At 39.2% G+C, this 19,902-nt stretch overlaps 1 protein-coding gene across 1 annotated transcript in view; it reads left to right on the top strand.

Annotated features, from left to right (window-relative positions):
- Window positions 1-2,888: 2,888 nt before the first annotated feature.
- DPY19L1 (dpy-19 like C-mannosyltransferase 1) overlaps window positions 2,889-19,902 on the top strand; it is a 51,737-nt gene continuing 34,723 nt past the window's right edge. The window contains exons 1-7 of the mRNA XM_068935876.1: window positions 2,889-3,415; window positions 4,406-4,474; window positions 8,892-8,916; window positions 10,219-10,306; window positions 10,947-11,084; window positions 15,119-15,239; window positions 16,889-16,982. Of these exons, the coding sequence (XP_068791977.1) occupies window positions 3,118-3,415; window positions 4,406-4,474; window positions 8,892-8,916; window positions 10,219-10,306; window positions 10,947-11,084; window positions 15,119-15,239; window positions 16,889-16,982 (833 nt within the window). The 5' untranslated portion in view covers window positions 2,889-3,117. The remainder of the gene's footprint in view (window positions 3,416-4,405; window positions 4,475-8,891; window positions 8,917-10,218; window positions 10,307-10,946; window positions 11,085-15,118; window positions 15,240-16,888; window positions 16,983-19,902) is intronic.

Here is a 19,902-nt window from a genome sequence, read left to right as displayed (position 1 = left end):
CAAGACATATGCCATTTGAATGTACTTCCTCAAAAACTTGAGGGTGAAGCAATGATTTTCCCTCGACAAGCTAAGGAATGTAAAGCCAAGAGTATCTGTGGACACACAGGCCCTCTGACAATCCCCTAGACTTTTTTGTTTTATTCAGCTGTATCAGCTTACGTCTATTATTGTGGTAACGCATACTTACACCGTTATTGTGGTAACAACATTCCTACTACCACAAAGATACAAACGCCATTCTCTTGTCATATTTTCATAACCTTAGTAGCTGAACCTGGACCAAAATTGCCCTCCTGTCCTAATGTTCTGACTATATTAAACATCTTGAAATAATATGATAGCGTGATATTTGTTGCATAATGCTGAAACCTTACTTTTAAGCAGGACAGGAATCATTAAAAAATTAGGAAAGGAGAGGAAAACGAAAAACTGAAGCTGTAAACATTTTAGAAACAGCCACACGACTTTTATTTCCGAGTGGAAATCGGTGGAAAGGCCAGGAAAACACAAGCAAAGAGTTGAATGGAAAGATGATGCCAAGGAAACTCAAGACATGTAGAAAACTCAGGAGCAAAAACATGAATACAGAGAAATGAATAGGGAGCAGAGTCAAAAGAAACACTTAAGACAGAAACACTGGACATCTAGGAAGCAAGGAATATGTGTGGTTGAGAAAGAACTTGTAGGAGAAAAAATGAAAAGGAGTCAGAGAGAGGACAGTGAAGGAGATAGTTTGCAGAGGTTGCAGTAAATGAAGAGGTTATATGTCGGGGGCGATGTGTACCAGAAGACGACTGGGAGCAGCAGCAAAGTATTTTCTCAGTGCCACAAGCCCTGGGAAAGCGCACCGAAGACTTGAGTCAGTGCCAAGACGGACGGGGGCGCGTGAGCTGGGCAAGGACTCTCGATGCAGAGCGCGGCTTGTAGCAATGTAGCAAAAATAACAAGTAACTTTAATCTGTAAACACAGCTATAGTCTCACATGATAAGGTGTATGTTCTCACACAATAAGGTATATAAGAGAGGGTGGAATATAAAATAAACAGTCTTGCTTCACTACATGCAAGGTTCGTGTCTTCAATCCCCACAGTTATACTCTTTTATATTTAATCACTGCTATCCAAAAATGGTAATTAAATTGATGTATCATTATCAGATCAGTCACTTTCTGACCACAGTCGTGCAAACCAGAAAAACGCAGGTAGGAGGAAGAAAGATTGTTCTTCTGTAGCTCAGTCTTGTCTGACAGTTATGTTGTATTTGCATCATCAGTGATTTCAGTAATTCTATTTCTTAGCATAGGAGCTACAGTAATAGCTACCACGATTTACTGAAGATGACTGCTTTAGAAAGTCGTGAAACAGTATTTCAGGTTTCAGAGGTCCATGTTATACAGAACCTAAGTGCGTACTGTGAGGAAGTGTAAATGTTTTCAGGCCATTGTAACCAACAACACAATGTGCTGAGTACTACTGTTTCTCCCCCTGCATCTCCTGGAAAATGAAGGAACTGGGTTGTTAGGCAAGCCAGTCTGGAAGTGAGATGTGGTCTGTGACCCTGGCTGACCCACGCTGACTGTGCGGGTCACAGCACAAAGCCTTCTCGGGGTAGCACAAGCAGCATATAAGCACAAGCAGCAATAGAAAAGTGAAATCTTAAAATCTCTGAGTGAAATCTGTATGAGAGAAATGCTAACCTTCTGTTACAAGAGACTTGAAAATATTTGGACTAGCCCTCAGTTGCTATCAATCAAGTGTACTCTCACTGACTTCAAAGGAGTTTTATTTCATATAAACATGTAATTACCTGCCTTAAATTAAATCTCAGATGGAGAGTAGCACTTTAAATGCTATTCCAGATCTGCAGTTGTCAACCCTTTTTAACTTCAGAACCCAGAAAAATGTTTTCACTAGAGCTACATTTTGCTCGTGGCAAAATGACCTTGCTTTGCTGGTCATCGGGCCGCTAGAAGCAATCTACCAAGTCTCAAGGCACAGGCAGACCACTGGTCAAAAACACTGCTCTTCCTGGTGTGTTCATGAGCATCCTTAGAAAACTTCTCCTGAACTTCCCTGTGGCACTCAGTCTCAGGATGGAGGAGGGGCTATAAGAAGATTTCAGGGCTGTGGGCAGGCAATAACTGGGATGTTTTAGTATCTTTAACGAATGATAATGCAAAATCACAGATGACCCCCACAAGGAAGAGGAGGAGGTGTTTTCGGTGAGGGAGAAGCCACTGGGGACAAGGCAACACACAGCAAACCACCTTCTGGCAGTTAAAACTTGGCAGACAGGAATTGGGGGGGGGGGCACTCTGCGATCTCCTTTCTCTTTGGGGAGCATTTCATCGACTTAGATGATGCCTACAAAAACTAAATGGTGTCACAAGGGGCAAGAAAAAGGCAGCAGACGGGCACACCGCAGGACGTGACACGAGCAAAGAGGAAACAGGAGGCAGGGGCAGCACCGCCTGCACGAGGGGAAGGCGGAAAAACCCGAGGCTGTCCCGAAGCGGGAAGGGGAGAAGGGAGGAAGCAAGAGGAGAAACAGCCTTGTTTTGAGAGAGGGCCCTGCCAAACGGCCCCGGCAAGGCGGGAGCTCGCAGCCCGGCGGCTCGGCCCTAACGCCCCGGCAGGAGCGAGAGCTCCAGGGAGGGGCGTGTGGCGGCAGACGGGGCGGCAGGGCGCCGAGCGGCTCCCCGCTGAGGCGCGGCGGGGACCGGGGCGGGGGGAGGGAGGTAACGGCTCCTGCCGTCCGTTGGGCTCCGAGGCGGCGGCGCGTGCGTGAGCGGGGCGGTGATGGGAGCCGTTACCCGCCCCGGCGGGAATCGGCGGGCGCGAGGGCGGGGCCGGGGCCGCGCGCCGCCCCCCCTCCCCCACGTGGCCAGTCGGGCGGAGCAGGCGGCGGCGGCGGCGGCGGCGGAGCCCGGCGGAGCAGTGACCGGCTGCTCTCCCCGCTCCCCCCCGTTACTCGCGGCCCGCCAGCGCCTTCTCCGTTCCCCCCCGCCCCCGGCCTCTAGGCCCTGCCTAGGGGGTGGGGGAAGCTCCGCGCTGAGGACCGCCTCCTCCCCGCCCCTCCGGCGCGCACCCCGGCCCCGGCGGGGACTATGCGGAGATGGCCGTCCAGACGCGAGGCAGGAACAAAGAGTCGCCGCCGCTCAAGCCCGGCCACCAGCAGCACCAGTCGCCGGGCGCCAGCCCCAGGAGCGGCCGCGGGCACCCGCCGCACTCGCCCGGCAGGCAGGTGGCCTGTGGGGCCGGCGCCATGCGGAAGGGAGGCGGCGGCGGCCGGCGGGGAGCCAGGAGCGACCCCCAGAGACCTTACAGAGAGGGGCCGGCGGCTGAGGGGGCGCGGGACGTGCTGGGCCGCGGGGCGCTGGGGCTCCTGCGCGTCTGCAGAGACTGGCTCCGAGGTGAGGTGGGGGAGAGGGGAGGGAGGTCGCCCCCGCCCCCGGATCGACCGCCCTGCGCGGCCCTCCGCCCCGGCTGGCCTGGGGCTCGCCTGGGGGTCAGCCCTCCTCCCCGGGGGAAGCGGGATGGCGCTCGGTCTGGCCTCCCTGCCCTCTTTCCGGGTGTTTCTCCCCGTAGTGTGCGCGTAGTGTTGCTGGGCACAGACAAGCCGCGAAAGCCTGGGTCCAGTCGCACGGGGCAGCTTTTCGCGACCGCCTTGGAAACGGGAACCTCGGGACGTCCTTCCCCCGGAGGGAGATCCCGGGGCGGGTGGGGCTGGAAAGAAGCACCTCTGTAAGGAGACGGGCAGCCCTTTCCCCCTCACTGGCGGGAGGGAGGGTCTCGTGTGCGCTGCATGGGGCAGCGGTTGGCGGCTGGTTGCTCTCCCCGTGCCTGTCCTCTAGCCTGTTAGAGCTGGAGGGGGTAGAAGAGGCCGACAGGACCCAGGCAGGTATCCCTCTGGGGGCAAGAGGAAGGAAAAGTGCTTTTTTATCATTTTTGTATCCTTTGGGGGAGAAAAGGAAAAACGTGCCCCAAGTCATCTTAGAACAGGCTAATGACATTGACTAGCTCTGCTGATTCTTTGGGTGTTATTTGCCTGTGCTTTGATGAAGGGATGGGGAGCTGTTTATTCTTAAAAACATATGACTTCTTGTTTGAGCAAATATACCTATAACATGTTTATGTACACATTTTCTTTTCTCAGGTTATTTTGTAAAAGATGTTTCAGAAATTAAGAAAAAGCTGATTATTTGTGTGGTCACCTTAATAATCTATTTGTGTTGTTTAAAGCTTGTATATGTAACTATAAACTTACTGTGTAAAGTTTCTTTCAGTGGTTTTGAAGCCTGGTCAGGATTTTTACAGAAAACTAATGCTGCAGAATTTGAACAGATTTCCTTTTAAACGGGGTGTTCTTAACTGATGCTTAACAATTTGTTTTCTTTTAACAGTGTTTGTTGAAGACAAAAAGGCCTTCATATTAAAAGCTGATAGCAGGATATGGCTCACGCTTGTTTCAGGTAAGTGGAAGGAATATGTTGGGGAAAAGTCTGTTCTTTTCACCTTTCTTGGTCTGAAATCGTAAACTGTATCAAAATATGCTTGGAAATATGATTTAAAAAAGTATAGCTCATATTGAGAGAGGAAATAATTTCCTACTTGGTAATTTTTTAAAAGTTGTTGTTACAGGAGTTGATGTTTTGCCAGGACATTTGTAGGAAAATGAGTTTCCAGGTGAGGGCTGTGGATCTCTTCTAGTCAGTCATTAACTTCTAGAAAAGACACTGAGTAGCAATTGTTATTAAGTAATCTAATCACAACAGCTTATTTTGTAAGGATTGTTGATGGAAGAGGTATGACAATGGGGATTTTAAATTCAAATGTCATTATCCCTGGGAATATTTGGAAGTAAATAATAAAATTGCTAATGGCTACACTGTTGGAAAAATCATCTGTAACTTTTGCAAAAGTAAATTCAAAATGTGTTCCTAAAGTTAACAGATGTTAAATAATAGCATAGTTAGCAGATGCATAATTAGGTATACTCTTAAAGTTATTATATGAAAACACTGTCAATGTATTCCAAATATGCCAGTGGTATTAATGACACTGTCAGGAGTTCATGTTGCCAACGTTTTTTTTTTTTTTTATTTGATGAATTACATTGCAAAGTTGTGGCAGAGAAATAATTCTTAGCTTACAAACTGATCTATGAACAAACTGTTCATGAATTGCTTCATTTACTTCAGTTTATGCAACATTTCTTAGACTAGTAGTTATTTAAATGACACTATAACATAATCAAAAAAGACCAAATGGTCAAAATTTGAATACTTTTATGTGATTAAAATTTGAGAGCAGATTAGGCAGACAACCTTTTAATTTCTGGAGTTTAAGTTTGGCTGTGAAACCTTGATAACAAATTGAATGCTTCAGGGAGCTATTTACAATTTTTAGCAGCAAAGCTATTGAAAATAGTAAACTATGTCAATATACTAAATATTATCTAGTAGTTTTGGTAACTTTTAGTGATGGTTGGATTTTTGTTTTGTTGTTTTGCTTAAACTTTCAAGTCCAGGCAAAATACAGAGGCTCTCGCAGTTGGAATAAATTTTGTTACACGGTTTCGTGTGGTTCTTTTATTTGTTTGGGGTTTTTTTGTTGGATTTTTTTTTTTTAAGAAATTAACTCAAATTTCGGTACTGCAATAAAGTTGCAAGATTTTTAAGAATGTTCTTATGCAGTATTTTGACCGTTCTGATGTCTTCTTACGACCATTGAATTGAGGCCTAGTTCTTGAAGACGTTCTCACAATGAAATATTTTGAGTAAGCTGCAAAAATAGTCACTCCTTATGCTTTCCTCGTTGTTACCAGTCCTACTGTATTCCTGCGTAGTCACTTTTGAGGCTTGCAAAGTATTAACCAGTTTCTAGCATGTTTCACGTAGTGTTATGTTACAGTATCTCAGTATTTGTTGTCTTGATGAGAAGAAAATGCTTCTCTTGTAGTTCTATATGCTACATCTTTTTAAGAATGGCTTCTATTTTTGTTATTTAATTTCCAAAACTGGAATGCTTCCTGTATGCCATTCACATTGCCTTTCTTAGAACAGAACATAGGTGAAAATCTGGAGAGTCAAAGATGAGGTTTTACACAGCCTCCCTAGTTTGCAAAAATTTGATTGCATGCTTCTGTTGGATGAGAAAATATCATTTGCAAATTCAAGTACAGAGCGGTTGTATGAATCTATGTAGTATCAGGACTCTATAGTGTTTCTCTCCTGCCCACTTCTTCCCTTCTTTCCCCCAGTAAGAACATTAAGGGGGTCAGATAATGGTAATTTGAGAGCTGTTCCACATGGTTTCCCTCAGAAACTAGCTTACTGTAAGTCTGGATATAGCCTGTTAAATTTGACTCTAGGTCTGTTCTTGTAGTATAAATCTATGAATGGTGCACGTTGTCTCTTGAAATGTAAGTAATTACATGAATTGCTCTATGATTACAAAAGGTTTTCTTTATATACTTGCAATGAAGAGTGATATTGTGAAGTTGAATAAAAGTGTATATGAAATTCTTCAGAGTAACTGATTGAAGGCATTTACACTTAACTCATTGACTTTAAATAAAACATTTGGAGAAGGGAAAAATCAGATTTAAATAAATTGTTTTATTTATGAAATAAGTGACACCTTTGAATCTAAATTGTAATTTCAGTATTAATATATAATTTAATTGCAACATAAATATACTCTGTGTTTTGGCTTATCTGACACCTCCAGAATTTGAGATCGTGAACAGTGCTAGTTGTTAATGTGCATCATGTCCTTACTGTATATACTTCCCTAACATGTAATCTGTCTTGAATTTGATTTTTTTGTAGTTAGGATGTGTGTGTGTGAATATATGTATATTTCTACATCTAATCTTATTGGGAAGATAATCTTAAAAATTTTACTGTGAAATAAAATAGTGCGTTGTTGTGCTTTTGTCTGTGAATGTCAGATTCAATAAGTAGTAGTTAAGAAAAGGAATGAACTGTTCTGTTTCTGTCCACACAGTTATTTCGAAACAAGTTTGTGTACTAAATATGGATTATTACATTGCTGATATATTTAACGTGCTTACCTGGAATTCCATACATTTTATCTGAAAAAAGTATTTGCAGCTTCTCCATGAGAAATGATGTAATTGCCCTTAATATTAAAAAAAACTGCAGTTCACTGAAAACTTTAAATGTGAGGTATACAGAGCAATCTTCAGTGAATTTTTTTCTAGAAAGTATGTGTAAAAATGTTAGATTTTCGGTATAGGGTCATGAAGTTCACTCTCTAACCGAAATTCAGGCCTCTATTTGAGAAAACTGTTTCAGTGACCAAAGTGGAGCTAAAAACTTCTAAGAAATTTTCAGAGTGGTATTGTGTAGACTCAGCTACTACATAAAATACGTAACTTTAAGTAAATGTTTTCCTTTTAGTTGTATAGGCAGATAGTTTAAACTCATTTATTCCTCTATGTGATCTTTTTCACCCCGATAGTTCATTTTACATATCTTTATGTGTAAAAACTTTAATATTAAAAATTGAGATTTATAAATGTAGTTTGTTATCATTGTCATTGCAGTTGACAATGCAACAGATACTGCCATTGGTGGCAGCAGCAACGGTTTCTGCCTCTGTGTCAGAGGTACCTATTTTGGGGGAATAGATAACTGGGAAGTAAAAGTGCATTCATTCCGTGCTTCTTCCCACATAAATCTGGTCTTCTTGCAAAAGTTTTTTTTCTATTGTTCTTGCTGCTTGCCAGAAGGAGACCACCCTGCACATATAACGCAAGCATGTTATGAACATATGCACATTCACTAACCCTTTGACTATCTCCTGCATCAGTATACAAATGTTTTACTTATAATAAATGGGTATGCACCCAACCTGACCCCTCCAGTGCTGTACAGATGTAGGTGCCATGCCCTCAGGCTTGTGTGCTGTTGAAGGCTTGTGAAGATCAGCACCATGGAGAGGGACATGGTGCTCAGCACCTTTCTGGCTCTAGGTGGGCATGAGCAGAAAGGGTTGTCGTCCTCTCAGCTTTCTTTCCACTCCATAGAGCCTGTGCGACTAAGATGGCCTGTCACTAACCCCCTAGATTTTCTTGAATTGAAGGCGACCAGTCTACCTGACTTTCCTAGGGCACAGAACCACTGTGTGCCTAGAGAGCAGACAAGACTCCTGTAGTCTGGGAGGAGCACCATGTTCCTTCTATCTTTAATGCGTACCCTCAATCCCTCGCTCTTGCTAGGTTTACATCCGTAGCGTGAGCCCTGGATACCATGTGAACGTTGCCCGAGCAAAATGAAGTGGCTCCTGCTCTCTGTGGATCTTGACATGCTCAAGAAGTCAGAGAGCTAGACTGTTTACTCACAACTTTATCTGTCATTTCTGTTCCCTCTTCAAATTACCTCACTTACTCTCTACCGCAGCGGTCAGTGACAACAGTACAAAAGGTCTCAGAATGGACAAACGGTGTGTTATTATGTAGTGATTGCACCATTTTTAGGAACTAGATAATAGTCTCAATTAGATTTGTGCTGGCGTCCTAAAAATACGCTGTGCATAACTTACAGTTGCCTACAACTCAATCTTGTTTCTTGATACCTGAAACAGATTAGTTAGATTGTAATGGATCTATTTGAGTGATGCAAGGTACATATGAGATCATTACCTATTACTTAAAGCTATCAGCATAACTTCAGATATTCTGAGAGTTGACCAAAAAAGTTAACTCAGGTGTTCGTATGCCTTTGCTCCTTTGGAGACTGAGCACCTTCTGTGCACTAAGCCCAGTCTCTGAAGTAGTACTGTAATTACTTTAAAAAGCATGATTTCATGTTCTATGGTTTAAAGACTTAAGTAACTTGGCACTTTTTGTTTTCTTTACAGCTGCTTTTGCAGGAGTCCTACATTGGTAAGATTATATATATTGCTTGAGAGTAATATGATATTTTAAAATAATAAAAATATCATTTTGACTTTTACCTAGACAAGCTATGGGGATTATTTATCTCCAGATCTTTCCTCTCAAAACTGAATTGTCATCTCCAAGATGAATAATTCTGTTGTTGTGAAGCTGACTTAAAAGGTTTCCTAAGCCTGTTCAGCCAAGAGTGAAGCTTCCTTTCCAGGTGGAAAACATTACCTAGCTCTCTGAGTTCAGATGCATTTCTACTAGCAGACCTTTTTAATTTGAACTGGTTTTGAGGGTTGAAGTAAATCCTTTCAGCTTTCTCCTACGTTCTGATTATTTACATTCTGCTTTAATTCCTTCGTTTAGCATCATGTTCCCTTCTGTCTCGTCAGAGAAGACTGGCATATTTTGGAATATTTTGTGTGCAGAAGAGTGTCCTTTCAGCTGCTTTTTGTCAGCATAATCCTTGTGTTTCAGGTTCCTTCCCAATCCTCACCCTCTCTTTTTGTAGTAAAGACATGGAATAGAATGGCTTCTGTAGTGATTTTGCCCCAGCTGCCCTTGCAGAGATAAAAAAGTAACAGCTCCTGCTACTTTGTTTTCTTTTTTTGAAGAAGAGCTAGCAATTGTTGTAGACTCTTTCTCCCAAATTCCTACCCGAAAGCAAAGGCATGTGCACTGCTCTGTTTCTTTCTTTTTCTATGCTTTTTAGAGATAAAGTTCAGAACTTGCAAATAATTATGGAGGCAAAACCTGTATTTTTTCTGACTTTTTTTTTCATAGCTGCATCTTTATGTAAATATTGATGGTAAGCACATATATTTATGGTTGCAGATAACTGCATTATAATACAAGTCAGGAAAGACTTTTATGGAGAAAAACATGCAGTATTTACATACACACTGTAATATTTCCACCAGTTTTTAATCTGTCCTGTTCATTTGTTAGGCATTTGAATTTTCTTTCCTACTGTATAGGCTTGTTAGCTTTAGTAGCATTAAACTTTTGATCATTAAGTTGCTGCACTTAAGTTAAAATGCATTAAAATGTTTTGTAGCTAATTATGTAATAGGATGCAATAGATGCTCTATGATTTCATGTTTTTTTTTTTTTCCAATTAAAATAGTCTGAAGAGAGGAGAATGTTCTTTTAATATTTTAGTAAATTAAAATATCAGTTTTCAAATAGACTTCAGGTCTGCAGTGAAACGTTTGAAGGCTATGTCTTGATATGAATGACTTAATACAGGTTCTAAAATTTTTTATTCATTTTTAATTATTAGACTTTTTTTTTCTTTAACAGGTGTCATATAACAACTCTTTTTGAAAATGACCGTCATTTTTCTCATCTGTCAACACTAGAAAGAGAAATGGCTTTTCGCACCGAAATGGTTAGATTATCTTTTAACAAAAATTCAGTGATTGGAAAACTTCTGTCCATAATCTTGTGATCGTGGACCTTCCAAAATTTCATTATACCTTATATATAAGTAAATATATTGATATGTTACAACTAATGTTCATTACACTTCTACATATAGAGCATCTGTGTGTTTTATAGTTGATGTAATGTATCTCTTAAAGTGTATTTTAAGCAAATTATTTGAAAAATATGATTCTAGAGGACTTAAGTACAAAACTGCAAATACTCTGTAACATATTTTCAATTACAGCCATGTTATGCAGTGTTTTTTTTTAAAATCACTTTTTCATTAATAAATTTTGCATATGCATACATCTTTTTGCAGCTTTTATTTATTTTGAGAATTGTGAAATACTGTGCTAGTGCACATTACCTACCAATACGAGAGATTTTGAGATGCACTTATGAGGCAAGGTAGAAGGAAGCCCTCCTTGCTTGTTTCAATAGTACTGATAGAGGATATATGGAAAACTGCGTAGTGATCTGGAATAATTTTGTCCTATTTTGTTATAATACAAAATTGCATTTAAAAATGAAACCTGTGTATGGCAGTTTGTGAAGCAGAAGTGACCTCTTTAATCCTAAATAATAATTCTGCACTCCTGTAGGGTCTTTATTATTCCTACTTCAAGACCATTATTGAGGCACCATCATTTTGGAATGGAGTATGGGCAATTATGAATGACAGACTAACTGAATATCCTTTAGTGATTAACACTTTACAGAGGTTCAATCTTTACCCAGAGGTAAGCCATATTTTGAAAAATATACCTTCTGAGAAGTCTTTGGTTTCTTTAAATTTGATTATAAGTTTGTAAGAAATGATATTCTGGAAAGTGTGACTCTTACTTCACACTGATCAACTGCTATCGATATTTACCTTAGTTAGTCTTCAGATATGTCCAATCAAACATGAATGCTCTCTATATCTTAATAATTCATGCCCTAAAGTTGCAGTCTACTTCTGTATTTCTCTACCTGTTTTTTTTCTTTTTTTTTTTTTTTTTTTTTTACTGAAAGCAGGTAAGTTGCTTACATTGTGCACTTCAGGAAATGTGACACAGGAAGTATCAATAGTATGGGGCATATTACATGTGAATAGTGTCTGTAACGGTGCAGATAGTGATAGATTATTCTGGCTTGCATTTTGTGTAGGACAGTGAGCTAATGAACATCACAGTTCACTGGCCCTAAAATCCATGAGTGATCATCCATGAGAGATCATTTACTTGGTATATTCCAGAAGAAATTGTTATCATGAAAACAAGAGCAACCATATGATGGTTGCATTCTATAAGAATATTAACTAGATTTCTGTGCAGAAAGTGTAGGCTTGTCTCTTCAGAGTTCTCTAGCATCTTACTGTCCCACAGAACTTCGTGATAATATTTGAATATATAATATCATTTATTCAGTATTATTATATTCATTGTATCTGTGCCTGTGTGGGCCCACAAAGCAGACAAATATTCTCCTTTACTCCTTTCATCCATTTGCTGCTTGATGTCTAGTCATCTTGTAAATAGTTTTTAAAAGGTATTTCTTGAGTGCCGTTGTTTTCACATAACTGCATCTATAGAATTTGTCAGTTGGTACAACATGACATCTGAAATATGTTCTCAAAATTTTTATACTTTTGTTTTATTGTAATTATAATAGCACTCTGTGTAGGGAAGATGCTTGTGGATTTCTTTGCTTTGTTGTCAATGAAGTATTTCCTTCTGATACCCAGTATTTAGTCATGTTTTTTATGAAAGTTTTTCATTTCCTATTTAATATTTTAGGAGCTCTCAAGCTCAATACTAGCATTAAGACCGAATTTGAATAAAAATTTTTGTTTGTTTAATGGAGTTCAAAATTAATTACATCAAAAATAGCCTTGAAATTCAGATACTAAACAGGATGCAGAACCTATTAAGGAAAATAGAACAATTCACCTAGGTGGACAGTTGATGCTAGCTTGAAACCTCAAAAAATGGGGGGGGGGGGGGGGGGGGGGGAGGAGGAAAGCAATCCATAGCACTCATGGGCTATATGTTCTGTGTAAATTAAAAATATATAGCAGGAAAAAATTTTCAAAAGGAACAAACCAGTTCTTATACAATATTATAGTGCTGATAAAGTATTGATTTTTTTCTAGGTAATTTGCTGCATAGTCACTTTGTTTCATTAGTTGTGTTACTGTTTTGGTCTGTGGTCTTTGATGTAAAATAACAGAGAGAGAATATGTTAATTTCATGCTGAGAAGCAGTTTCCTATTTGGCTGTTTGCCTTTACAAAACAGTTGATATATCTGTATGTGGCCATCATGGTAAAAATTTGAGCTGGACTGAAGAATGTTGCAAACACCCGTAGGTCTTCAGTGCTTACTCAAAGGCAACCACTAAAAGGTATTGACTTTTTTACATATTCTTTCAGAACAAAGGACTGGCCTATAGAGGATCTCCTGGATCTGCAAAATAGTCTATTCTTTTCTGTGTTTTGTACTTGCTACTTCTTATCCAACACAGGACAGTAGAAATTTCAAAAAAGCTGTTGTCTTCTAATTGGCGTAGCAATTTTGTACTACTAATTTGCTTTCATTTTTATTCTCATGTTAACTGTTCAAGTAAAGTAGCTTTTGGCAAAAAATATGTCTTTGCCTTGTATGGAGTACATACTCAGGTAGCTTTTTTCAGAGCGTATTCCTGTGTGATAACATCTGCAGTAGATGTTAGCACTTCTGGCATAAAAAGGTTAAGTTGATAAATGAAGTAAAATCTTTTTCTGCTACATTGTTTCAGCCAGAATGCTTTATGTGTTTAGGGCAATGTCAGTTTCAGGGCTGGTCATGCGGATACTTAGACAGATGTCTCCAAGCTGCCGTATGCGTTCTATTGGTAGCATGCAAACCACACTCAGCTGATTAGAGGAGGAATCTGGAATTGGTTCCACAGTGCTGTTCTCGCTTACCTGAAGAAGCATCAAGCACTTGGTTCCTATATGCATGCATGCATAGTTAAAAATGCCTGGCACAAATGTTCAGGAAACTTTCAGGAGTTCAAGGCAGTGTACTTTTTAAGACACGGTACTGAGGCACAGAGTCTGGGTATAGGAAGAAAGATATAGTGGTTTTTTTTTTTTTTGAGAAAAGAATGTTTGGCTTTTACCTGTAGGTGAAGAGAGTTAAGAGGGATGGAGCCCTAGTTTGAAGAAGTAATAAACCATAGAATCACAGAACAGCTGAGGTTGGAAGGGAAGGGCGGATCCTTAACAGAGGGAAGGATCACCTCTCCCAGCCTGCTGGTGACAGTCTTCCTAACGCAGCCCAGGATGCTCTTGCTCTTCTTTGCAGGAAGTGCATATTTCTGGTGCATGTTCAACTTGTCCACCAGAATGCTTAGGTCCTTTTCTGCAAAACTACTTTCTACCTAGTTGGCCCCCAGTCTGTACTGGCGCCTGGAGTTATTCCTCCCCAGGTGCTGGACTTTGCATTTCTCTTTGTGAGAGTCCTGTTGGCCCTCTGCTAGTGACTAGCCTCCAGCTGGACTTTGTGCCGCTGATCACAAGCTTCCAAGCCAGTTCAGCCCCTTTGCATTCCACCTCACTGCCTACTTACCTACTTTATACGTCATCAGTTTATCTATGAGGCTGTTATAGGACACGGATTGAAAGCCTTGCTAAAAGTCAAGATAAAAAACATCTCCTACTGTCCCTTTGTCCACCAAGCCAGTTAGCACAGAAGGCTATCATATTGGTGAAGCATAATTTTCCCCTTTGTAAATCTGTGCTGACTACTCCTAGTCACCTTTTTTGTCCTTAGTGTGTTTGGAAATGGTTTCCAGGAGCATTTACTCCATCACGTTCTTGGAGATCAAGGTAACAGGCCTGTAGTTCCCTGGATCTCCTTCTTGCCCTTCTTGAAGATAAAAGTGACATAAATACTTTTTTTAATCATACGAGGGAAAAAAGAGAGGGAATCATCCTTCCTGTACAAGTATTTTCTTTGACACAGGGCTGGGACAGCTGTTGCTGCAGTGGTGCAACATGTTATCAGACTGGGAACCCCTGGGATATAACTTTCAAAACAGCTTAACTAAGATGGCCACCTTAGCCATTTATGAGGTCTATAGAATCTTCTATGTCCTGATGGAATAGCTTGATAATACTAACCAGTGCCTTTGCCATGAAGTGAATCTTAGTTTTTCTGTATGTAAAATACTGGTGTTTTCTGTGTCAAGTGTTGAGATTTATTTTTTTTTGTTATTATGATAATACCTTTGAATGGAAAATGGAAGAGCAGTCTTATGTTACATCTGCAAGCCCTTTCTAACATGTGCTTAAATTTAACCTATTAAAGTTGATCTGAGTTAAAATCCTAAAGATTGATCCATTAAAATTCTTACCAGGTCAATAATTTTTTTAATTAGTTTTAATTAATCTAAAATTAGGCTATCTGTCCCCTGCCAGCAAAATCTAGAATTTTAAGATCACAGATGCACAAAATGGTTCAGTGGGGAACCTTTGGGAATTCCAGTGGGAATGTTGAAATATACCAGTTTTTCAAGTACTTCAGTCTGATGTTTGAAATGGTTCCCATTCTAAAGCAGGCATAATTTTACTTTCCTACTCAGTAGTTGGTCTGTATTGGGTGCCTTTAGTGAACTGAGTTCAACATTGCTTAATTGTTTAGATAAATTCTAAGCTTGAAAAAGAATCTTAAATGAGGGCCAATTGTCATAAAATGTTACCTAATCTCAAAGTTCATTTTTAGAAACTTCAAATCCTGTTTTCCACATAGGTGGTCCTTGCCAGCTGGTACCGCATATATACTACCGTTATGGATTTCCTGGGTATTCCAACAAAGACATGTTGGACAGTAAACAGAGGGACAGGTCTTAGTCCTGTTGAAAGTTGTGAGGGTGAGTTGTGTTTTGGTCTAGTTTCTTCCTGGAAGCTTGTAACCGTGGCTTTACGTATTTCAGAAGGAATAAATATTCCTATGTCTTTATCACTACTTGCTTTCGTTTTGCTAAGCCTGTGTTTCTGGCAGATTAACAACATAGGTGAGAAGCACAGAAGAAGATACTTCTAAGAACACTGGAGTGAAAATGTGGGCTTTGTGTATTAGATAGCTTCTCCTCTCTAGCTTGAACTCCTGTACTGCACTTCTGATCTTCACAGATGAAGCCTGAGCCTACATAATCTTGGGCTACTGTAAAGAGCAATGTGTCATTAACTATAATTGAAGGTCACTGGAGATATATTAAATTTTTGTAGATTCTGTAGAATCCCCTATACATTTCAAAATCCTTCGTTTTAAATTCTTACCCTCTGTATTTCCTCCCTAAACCAGAACTTGGGGTGGGGGGGAAGAAAGGAAAACACAAGGCTCCTTTTGAAGGGTATCTTTTGTAGTGATTCTACTGGGATAATCCTCCTAATATCCAGCATAAGAGTTTCAACCTTATATCATGATACTAGTGTCAAGGCTTGGATGCTGCCACATCTTTGCCTTTTTTTCCATACTTAAATGTATTGACACTGACTTACATGTCATGTACGTTTTATTTGATAAAAACACCTTGCCCAGAAACACCAATGCATTGTTTTACAGTCAGTTATAGCTAAATGATATAACGTAGTTTGTGAAGCTATTTCATTTTATCACTTAAAATGTCTTCAAATAGTGACTTTAATATTTTTCCATTGCGTAAAGGCTATAAGAACTTTCTTCAGGGCTTGAACCATTCGCTTTCTCTAATTTTGTCAGAAGCCATAACAGTGAATAAATTGTAACTTGTCTTCCCTGATTTGGGGTGGAGGATTGGGGAGTAGAAGAACTTAATCAAGACTTCCGTAGTTGGTGGGCATATTCTCATCTTACTTTAGAGAACTGTCTTGTATTTTCAGCAATAATGAATAATCATTTCTGCAAACTAAACTGTGAGGTTTTGCTAGATCCTCTGTAGTGAATGTGGCTTTTTATGCCGTACAGCTGTAGTGATTAGAGCCAGGAGGGTTAAAAAACAATGGGAAAGAGAATAGTAGGCATGTGAACATAGAAGTGTTTGTGAATAAATAAAGACTTGCATTATTGGAAGAACTCTTGACTCCTAATGAAACAAAGTGAAGGGCGCTTGTGGTACAGTGGTATGTCTAAAGATGACTTTATTCCTTCAAGAAGGTAGAAAGTGAGAGTATAGGGAGTATGAGCCCTTTAAAAAAAAAAAAAAAACCCTATGAAGTCAAAATGTGATCTTTGAAGAATGTTCTTATAGTCATGCTTATCCCTTAGATACATTGCAGTCTTTTAAAGTTAATGCTTTTTTCTTGGTTTATACTGACTGCTCAAATGCTATCTCCTCTCCCCACCCCCCTTTTTAGGGATGTAGTCCTCTAACTTAATTCTTCCTATAATTTTGGTGCCATTTACCTTGTTTGTGTTTCTATTTCTGTAGATATATTAAAGAAGTATGCTATGTGCCATATTATACTGACTTGGTTGTGGTTTATAAAATTATAATCTTTCATATATTTTGGCAATATGTGTTAACTGTTTGTTTGTTAGGGCTGGGGGACCCTGCTTCCTTTTATGTTGCTGTGATTTTTCTTTTGAATGGATTAATGATGTCACTGTTCTTCATATATGGCACATACCTGAGGTAAGACAGTTGTGATTGAGCTATTTAATTGGTATAGTTGTCCGTTTCTGTAGTAAAATTTTAAAAAGTGAATAATAAAATGTTTTGATGGGATGTGATTTGTTTGTTTGTACAGTACTAGTGTTTTTTATTACAACATACATTGTCCCTAAATATTACTGGGACAGAGAAGCTTGTTGATTAAAATTAATGATGATGCTATGAAAAGTTGTGGAAGATTCCAGTGAAGTGAGTATCCTACTGACACCACTGGGTTTTGCATAAAGTTAGGTGCTATCCAGGTTTTAAACAGCTTTTGATATGATTATGCTCTTCAAATTTTTTGTGCAACACATTTGTAAATAAAGTTTCCAAGATTAGCGTTTTCATGGTGCTTTGCCTGAACTCATATTGCATTTCTTTTGTTTTTAACTTAACTGAGAAGGAAAAATATTTTAAAATAATGCAGTTTTTTTGCAGGCATTTGTATACGCTTCTCTTTTTCTGTGAATTTCTGTTTTCAGTATCTGATAAATTTCAGGAACCCTAATTCACTTTCATATGAAAATAAACTTCACATTCAACAGAAAAACAGAAGTGGAAACACTTTTATAATTTTATTTTCTTATGCTAGTTGTGCAAAAGTGAAAAAATGTGCTACATTTTCCTCTAAGAAGAGTGATTTTTTCCCCTCCCCACCACCTCATTCTCTGGCTTCACTCTTGTGTTCTGTTGTCTCCAAAGCATGTGCTAATTTTAAGGAGTGCTTAAAGTTCAAGTAAGGAATAGGGCAGGGCAGGAACTGAATGTGGCAGTGAAAAGGGGAAGTTGCCTATTAGAACTATGAGGCATTTAGGGGTAAAGAATGTATGTCTGTGTTTCTTAATACAGGAAATGAATGCCTCATGCTTTGAGGAAGTAAATAAACTTTGAATATTAGTATCATTAACTTGTCATGTTTCTCTTAAGGGAGATGTATAGAAATCAACATTACATACTAATGTCATTGAAAAGTCAGTATTATCTTAACTTCTCAGTACTGTGAGTTGGGCCATGTTGAATATAAGTATTAGTCTAGTAAATAAATATCAAGTGATATTTATGATATTTATAAATATCATTCAAGAGAATGATTTAATTTTACTTGCAAATGATCTGCAATGTAGGTAGTCAGGATGATTAGAATATAAATGCAGTTCTTGCAAGGTGTAAGTCACTAGCCATCTGGGGTTATGAAAAATGACTGACTACAGAGTTTCCTGCAAGTAGTTTTGAGATTTTATATATTTATTCTGAAGAAAGTCATAATTGGATACCAGATATAGATGACTACTTAGTTGTTAGGGTAGTTCCAAGGTTCCTCTTAGTCAAGGAACGCCAGGATAATTAGGCTTTTTCATGGGATGTGAAAAATAAAAGAACCAGATACACCATTCTGGAACAATGCAATTCTAATATATTGAAATGGGTGATCTCATGAATTGTTGCAAGTCTCCTTCCTAAAGCTATTTTGTTTCTGTTATGCCTTTTGAAGGGCTTTTTCATAGCCTGACTCATTGGATCATGGGAGGCCATCCTCTAGTATTGCATCTAACATTTCATCCCTGAATTTTTTGGCAGCAATCATCTTAGCATACATGATTGTTTTTCCTCTGCTTTTTCTCACCATATGTATTCATAGAGTGTATACTTTACTTCTGTTTCAGCCTTTACTTAGTTTTAGTCTCCTCACAACTTTGACTAGTGATGGAAGGTGAAAGGATTGTGGAAGACTACTTTGTTGCCTTAGTTTTCCAAGCTAGCATGTGTTTCCACCTCTCTGCTCACTGTACATAGTGAGCTTGGCCAGGGAGTTAAGCTAGTGGAAAATTAGTTGCTGTTGTAGGATTAATTTTTTGCTCTTTAGCTTCTTTAACCAGTTTCAAAGGTTCGAAGATGACCAGACATGGAAGCGTATGCCAAGGAAAGAAGGGGAATAGAACCATCCCTTTCAACAGTAGCTGATGCTGAATTGGCTTAGCTGTAATGTTAAACTATAACTTTTGTTTATGCAAGGCACTTGGGAATCTTCTTGTGAGAGGCAAAATAATCTCAAGCTCTGGAGCATTCTAATAATTGAAATATATAGAAAGATAATTGAAACAATCTGGTGAGAACTCATACTTTTTTATGCACAAGGGAATGGCGTTTGGATGATAACTCCTTTATGCAAGTCTAAGGGTTTTTTAATTTTTTTTTCTCAGTCCCTCTATTCCTATAGTCAAGGGAGTGAGAGGAAGACTATTTAAGGTGATTGTGAAATACTGTAGCCCAAGGAACTAACATTGGATTTCCCTTATCTCTTCTAGACAGTACTTTGTTTCTTGCTTATTAATCAATAATAATATATTATAACCGTTCCCTAGATAGAATTTCTTCAGGCATCAGTTTATTGTACCTGAGGAGTCAAAATATTTGTTCCTTTATTATTCCAGAGCGGATGCTACCAGATAAAGTATAACTGTTTAGGTCAGCTACAGTTCTTTAATACAGAATAGTCTAAAATAAGATTTAATAAATATGGGAGATTTAGCTTCCAGCTGAAGGGCTTTTTAGAAAAATTTGTAAAACGTAGTTGTGCATATACTTCACTAGTTGTAATATGGTATGAGAGTTGCAACAGGAAGTGTTACCATTTATATTTTATATTGGCATAGAATGACTTAACTACTGTATCTCTTACATGCTAGCATTGTGCTGTTAGCAAATAATGATTCTAGCTCAATGTTACATATGCCCCTCGCTGAAATATGCTATGTGTATTTTCCTCTTCTGGGAAAAGATACTGACAAGGTGCCTTTCCCTATTTTTGCCTACAGATTTTCTGATCTTTTCTCATGTGGTAAAATGATCCCTTAAAGAGGCTGATATCTCTAAAGCATTCGTAATACAATTAAGACCT

Source organism: Struthio camelus, chromosome 2, assembly GCF_040807025.1.
Source record: "Struthio camelus isolate bStrCam1 chromosome 2, bStrCam1.hap1, whole genome shotgun sequence".
In the NCBI taxonomy this organism is placed as follows: domain Eukaryota; kingdom Metazoa; phylum Chordata; class Aves; order Struthioniformes; family Struthionidae; genus Struthio; species Struthio camelus.
This window is presented reverse-complemented; position numbering and strand designations above follow the sequence as displayed.